This window comes from Lathyrus oleraceus, chromosome 7 (assembly GCF_024323335.1).
Source record: "Lathyrus oleraceus cultivar Zhongwan6 chromosome 7, CAAS_Psat_ZW6_1.0, whole genome shotgun sequence".
Lineage (NCBI taxonomy): Eukaryota > Viridiplantae > Streptophyta > Magnoliopsida > Fabales > Fabaceae > Lathyrus > Lathyrus oleraceus.
In genome coordinates, this window is record NC_066585.1 from 115,906,629 (window position 1) to 115,913,686 (window position 7,058).

The 7,058-nt window shown below is 35.4% G+C and overlaps 1 protein-coding gene across 1 annotated transcript; it reads right to left on the reverse strand.

The window, feature by feature from the left end:
* Positions 1–4,740: 4,740 nt before the first annotated feature.
* On the reverse strand, positions 4,741–6,829 carry LOC127106295 (nodulin-26). The gene is made up of 5 exons (XM_051043598.1): positions 6,557–6,829; positions 6,233–6,457; positions 5,760–5,957; positions 5,394–5,455; positions 4,741–5,223 (listed from the first exon to the last, which is right to left on the reverse strand). Exons 1-5 carry the CDS (start codon positions 6,671–6,673, stop codon positions 5,016–5,018), a joined length of 810 nt encoding a protein of 269 aa, XP_050899555.1. The 5' UTR covers positions 6,674–6,829; the 3' UTR covers positions 4,741–5,015.
* Between the last annotated feature and the right edge of the window lie 229 nt (positions 6,830–7,058).

Below are 7,058 nucleotides of genomic sequence, written 5' to 3' on the forward strand. Positions count from 1 at the left end.
GCCCCTGCTACTTATAGTACTGCTGTCTGAGTTGTCATGCTCGATAGGCGAGCAGAATGGTTCGCCTAGCGAGCCCCAAAATAGGCCACCTGAGGCACCTGCGCCCAGAGAAATATCTAAGTCCAGATTGCATGTTCGCTAGGCGAAGCCCACGCTTCCTCCTTCGCTCCAGCGAGTTTAGATGGTTTTGCTACAAGAAATGCTCGCTGGGAGCTCGCTAGTGGCTCGCCTAGCGAGTAAGTGCTGGTTGTGAATTTGCCCAAGTCTGGGAGTGTTCGCTACTTCCTTCGCCACAACGAGTTTGATGATGTTTGCTACTATAAAATTCTGGGAATGTTCGCTGGCAGCTCGCTAGGTGTTCGCCTAGCGAGCACTTCGCTGCAACACTCGCCTAGCGAGCATGCTGATGAATGCCAACTTTTCTTGGTTCCTTTGCCAACTTTCTCGTGCCTTCATTTTCTATTCTTTCATGCCTAATTCCTGCACAATAACGCACAAATTAAAGGTACCAAGATCATTTAACATTGTATTGCAAATCATCAAAAGCGAGGGCGGTTTCGAACACTTTCTCGACAAAAAGGAGTGAAAGATGCCCATATTTGATAACTCAAATAAGCACTTTTGGGCATCTAACACCTGCCAGCCATTATCAATGTTTTTGTAGGCACTCACTATTGAAGGATATCGGTCTGAGATCAAACATAAGTTAGGCTGAGGAGAAATGTGCAATCAGAATTTTTTTAGGAAAAAACTCCATCCCTCAACAGTCTCCCCTTCAACTAGGGCAAATGAGATTGGAAAAATGTTGTTGTTGTCATCTTGTGCCACTGTCATCAGTAGCGTTCTTTTATATTTCCCGTACAACCATGTACCATCAATTTGTATAATAGGTTTACAGAAAGCAAAACCTTTGATGCATGGTTGATACACCCAAAGGAGTCGGTGGTATATTCCATTACCAATAGCACAAGTCCCGTCCGAGGTATACGCCGACAACGTTTCCAAGTTGACAATAGTCCCTGGAGCATAATGTTTAAGAACCATCAAGTGTTTTGGAAGTTGTTTGTATGACTCCTCCCAATTGCCAAACACTTTTTCAACTGCCTTAGTCCTAGCTATCCATGCCTTCCTGTATGATGTAGTATAGTTGTATTGTGTTACAATAGGCAAGATTATTATACTCACCTTTAACGATGGATTGTCGCTAATGACAGTGAGAGTTGAGTTTGCGATGGTCTTGCATTGGGTTCGTGATTAAGCATGTGTGAACTGGACCCATAGATGTTTCTGCCCTAACAAGATAAGGCATGCGCCCTTATCAATGGCGCATGATCACATGCATAAAGAAACTCATGCACCCTCTTCAATGGTGCCTACTCACATACATGCATAAACACAAGGCATACGCCCTTACCACTGGCGCCTATTCACATGCGTGCAAAAATACAAGGCATGCGCCCTTACCAATGACACCTTCACATATACATGACATGCAAAGTACACTTTCCCGTGAATGCCACTTACCATCAAACTTACTTTCTCATCTATAAATACTGCAACACTAAACCTATCTCTGCAACATTCAACCTCTCTACAACACTCAACCTATCTTCAACACTCAACCTCTCTGCAACAATATGTCTCTATTGACTATAGGTGATGAACATCAAGGAACAATTGATAATATTGCGACATTTGTATGTTATTACTTAATATATATTGTTTATTACTTATTCTTATTCTTATTCTTATTTCCTAACAAAATGTATCTATTATTTATTACTTCTTCTTACTTATTACTTATGTTTTATTAGGACCCAAAGATATTTCGATGTCGTGTACATGAATATGTACCTCACGATCCTTTGATAGGACCATATAATCAACAAGGATGCAGTTTTGGTAATCTACTCAACATAGTCTCATACTCAGTTGACTACAAATTTATTTTTGCTTTGTTAGAAAGATGGAGACCCGAGACCCACATGTTTCACCTTCCTTTCGGCGAGTGTACCGTCACACTTGAGGACGTCTACATGTTGTTAGGTTTACATATCGATGGTAAGACCGTAAATGGTAGAGTTAACCAAGATAACTCTATATGCGATGAATTGCTGGATGCCTCTTTGTGTGAAGACATAACTACGGGAGAGACTTCTGGTCAACCTAGGGGTCAAGGTATTAATTTAAAATATCTTAAACAATATTATTCAATAATAACATTAAACGAAGAATCTACCGATTATGAAAAGATAATTAAAGCTCAGTGTTATATTATGATTTTATTTGGTAATTTTTTATTTTCTGAAAGTACTGGTAATACGGTAAGTATTATGTATTTGTCATTGTTACGAAACATAAATAAGGTAGGGACATATAGTTGGGGTTCAACTATTTTGTCCCATCTATATAGTTCATTGTGTAAAAATGCCAAAAAAAATACTTGTACATTTTATTCTTGCGCCTATTTGCTACAAGCATGGGGTTGGTCAAGACCGTCGTCACTCACCCGGTCAACGACAAGTCATTCATATTCCCCTATGCAACAAAGTAAGTTTATATTTAATCTTCTAATTTATTAGACTTTATACTACAACTAACTGTAACTAATATATTTTCAATCTTTTCGATCTAGGTGGTCAGTTACAGGGATGAAGTACAACATGTGTCTTAAACACGCTGTAGTAATCTATCGCAATATTTTAGACCACATTGGACCAACCGATGTATTACTACTAAACAACTCTACATTTGATTTTTAAAAATTATCCAATTACATACCCTCTAATCATGTCATATTCTTGTACAATTTATCTAGAGGCCGTATTTGGGTCTTGATCATCAGGTTAACCATGATGATGTTGCAGTTTGAACAACAAAAACACAAATTATCCGGTTCAGTACTGTGGAGATGCACAAGAGTGACCGTGTAAAACTACAGTTCAGCATGCAACAACAAATTCCAGAACCTCCGACGTGTTTGGGAGATTGGCATCAACAAAGAGTCGATGACCAATGAGATTATTTCGATTGGAGAGACTTCACAAAAGAGATGTGTCTTCATTGGAGGAATCGACGACAACACATCGTAAACGAACCAGTCATACATGGTGCTATACCAACTCAACATTATATGACATGGTTTAGGTCGGTTACAATGCCACCGTTTGTGTCTGAGCCAAAGTATTTGATTGATCTATGCCAATGAGCTTCATCATCAAACGCCCAACAACAAATCCTCGTCCAAGAACAATGTCAACCCCCCAAACCTTGCGACCAACCTCACACCATCACCCTACCAGATACACCAAACCTTGCAATCAATTCATACCACTCACCCAAACTCAAAACCAGGAATCAAACCCTAACCACCAACAACCATACGCAGCCACCATAACAATCTTTAGCCCAGATGATTCATACGATTCAACGTCATGCCATCGTAGCCCCCCACAATGAACACCCAAACATCCCATCACCACAACACCCAACCATTGTTTGACTTTAGTCCACCACATGAACCATTGCTTCGTTTCCAAAACGATTCAATGGTACAATTTGGTACCGTCCATAACCCACCCAACTACAACGACCCAACTACGACAACATTTGCACCGAACTCAATTACGGAAGCGCCATTGACGACAACCCCCCATTGGGAGAAATGATGACAAATATCAAATACCGCTAGACCTTCCACCGGACCTTGATATCAAACACCATTGCATCATGTCAACACTCAAAGACCCCAAACACGGAAATCGTGAGAGAGCTCGAAGTCAGGCTAACGCATCTGAATGTGGAATATGAGACGTTTCAATCGAGCGAATCATTGATTTTCTTGTCAATTGTTGTGTATTTTAACTTTATATTACAATATTATTTTTCATTTAAGTATTTATTTTAATTATTTATAAATATAAAATATAAAATTAAAAAAAACATGCATAATGCATGCGCCACATGCATTGACGCATACACTAATGTAGTGTATGCATGCGCCAATGCATGTGGCTTCAAGGCATGCATGCGCCAAACCAATGGCGTCTATGCTCATTTGCAATGCATGCATGCGCCCTACCAAGTGAAGCCCGTGTTCATTGGAAATTAGATGCGCAAATTGAAATGTGGTTATTTCCGTATCATTTTAAAAAATAGGTTATTTTAGAATTTAAATTGAAAAAGGTGATTATTTTTTAAAAAAAATCAAATTTTTCAAAATTTCCGATAAAAAAGTAAACACATCAATTTTTTTTAAAGAATATCAAAATTTTAAAAAAAATTCTTTTTATATTATTGGAAATTTCAAAAATTCCTTCTATTTTATCGAAAATTTCGAAATTTTCAATAATGTCCAATTTTAAAATTTTCAATAATGTAAAAAACTAAATTTCAAAATTTTCAAATTTTTTTTTTAAATTCTAATATTCTTTATGTTTTTTATCCGAAATTTTCATTTCTTTTATTTGAAATTTTGAACTTTTCGATAAAGATACACTTGTTTCAGATATTTTTCAAAAATAATTTTGAAATTAAAAAACTTAGAGGTGCCGGATTTAAATTGGGGGCAAGTTAATTCCTGAAGATTGTCTCATGTCTCAAATGTGAACATACTAATTCCACTGATCAAATTAAATAGGAACTTTTTTTATATAACTACTCACTAGAACCACGTGAACCATATCATTATATATAGTAAAAGTAAAATGCCACAATCAATCCATTAATATGAAGATAAACTTGGCAAAGCAGAATACAATAAGACAAACGTTTTACAACGTTTTAATATTACACTGTTAATTAAATATTGATCTTCAAAACTAAAATCTGAAAAATATTCTTGCCTCTTTACATTAAATGACACTTTAAAGCAATTTCTTTGTATAGTATAACATTTTGATTTCCCTTGTAAATTTCAAGATCCATATATTTAAGATAAAAGATACTAGTAGAACATAACATGTGGCATTTATAAATGAAAACCAAACATGCTATATAGATCAACAAAACCATAACTATGGCTTTGCTCCTTTCAGAAAAGATCCACTTTTGGTTATCTCACGAACTGGTTTATCAGTGTACCTAATGACATTATAAACCCATGCACCAGATACAGCCCCTACAATCGGAGAAATCATGTATATCCATATTCCTCGATATTCATTGTGCACAAAAGCCGGCCCTATACTTCTTGCCGGATTCATCGACGCTCCCGTGATTGGCCTGTCATATTTAATCAATTCATATACATATTTATTGTAAAGATTTTTTACACGATCAATCCGTTATAATACTCATATCATAAAAAAAATATTTTATTTTAATGACATCGTTTCAAAAATCACACATATATGATAATATTAAGTAGCTATATATTTAAGATAAATTAATACCCTGCAAACATCACATTCAATAGTACAGTAGATCCAACGGCAATCCCAGCCAATTCACCAATCTGCAAATTTGAAAATAAAAACAAATATATAAATAAGTTGGTCTCAGAATTATAAATATTCAAATATAGTTTTTTTTTGTTTCGTATAAGCTTTGTCTTTTTATATGTAACTAGTAGTGGCATTTTTCCAAATGATTCAAAAACGTTACAACTAGTCAATTTAATTGTCACTTTTTATATTAGAGTTTGAAAAGGTGACTAACCAACCTCTATTTTGCTACACACGTGTTGAATAAAACTTCAAAATATTTTATACAATCTAAGAAAGAAAACAAAGTTTAATTTAGGACGGTTAAGACGTTACCGCTCTGTTATCGGTGGCAACTCCAGATATGATAAACATAAGATAAAATGTGATTATGAATTCCATCACAAAAGCTTGCAGATTTGATCCAGCTGCAAGTGTTCCTACAAACTGATCATGTTTGCCACTAAATAAAAGTCTAAGTGTTCCACTTGCAAGTGTGGAACCAAAGACTTGAGCTGCAATATAAGCTGGTACCTATACAAAGAATAATTTGAAAATAATTACATGCCATGTAACAATAATGAAATGGTATAAATTTAAGTTTCATTTTTTCTAGGTACATGTGTGAACACGCAATTTTGGATTTGAATAAATTTTCAATGAAATGGTGTGTTCACAATGTGAAATAAATTGGATATTATAAAATATTGTGAAAAGGTCAAAGTAGGATGAACTAATTTGACCTCTAATTTCCTACCTAAAAAAATAAAGATGAATGTCCAAGTTGAAAAATGCTGAGTTTGGTTTACCTGTTTCAATGGAAATCTTCTGGTGGTAGCAAAAGCGATCGTAACTGCCGGATTAAAATGAGCACCGGAGATATGACCAAGAGAGTAAACAAGCACCATGACAGCAAGTCCCCAAACAATTGAAATTCCAGGAAGTGTGACAACGTTGTCATTGTTCTTGTTCACCGCCACAGCAGCACAACCAGCAAATATTAAGAAATAGGTTCCTACCACTTCAGCTACCAACTGAAAAACACAGAAAATGAATCCATTTAATTAACGAGAAAAAACAGAACATTATTTGATTGTGTTTGGAAGACAATAGTAACAGAGAAAAGACGAAACCTTTTGCAAGAGAGAAGCAGTGGCATGTGCGGTTGAATCTTGAGTTATGTTAGAGACATCTTTGTTTACGTTTACAACAATTTCATTGGTTTCATTGCATCCTGAGTTGTCACCCATCACTTATATAGAGAGGAATAAGAAAATTGCTGATGAATGAAGAAGGAAATTTGTTCTAGGAAAGTATATTGCTTTGGCTTGTGAAGAACAGAGAAAAGCTGATTTCATCTCTTGTTCATAACCTATTTAATAGTATTTCTATGTTAACGGTGGTTTACGATTCGTGACAATTATTGCTTATTAAAATATAAATATTTTTTTATTTATTTTAATCCTCTCATATTCGGGAGAAGGGATTTGGATAATCTCAAATTTAAATTTACTTATATTTTAGGTTAAATGCTAATTCTTTACGATTATCCTTCTATATTTGTTCATATTCGTTGTAAAGTATCACATATCACATATCAACAGCAATTTTTTTTATAAAAGACATTTGAATAGG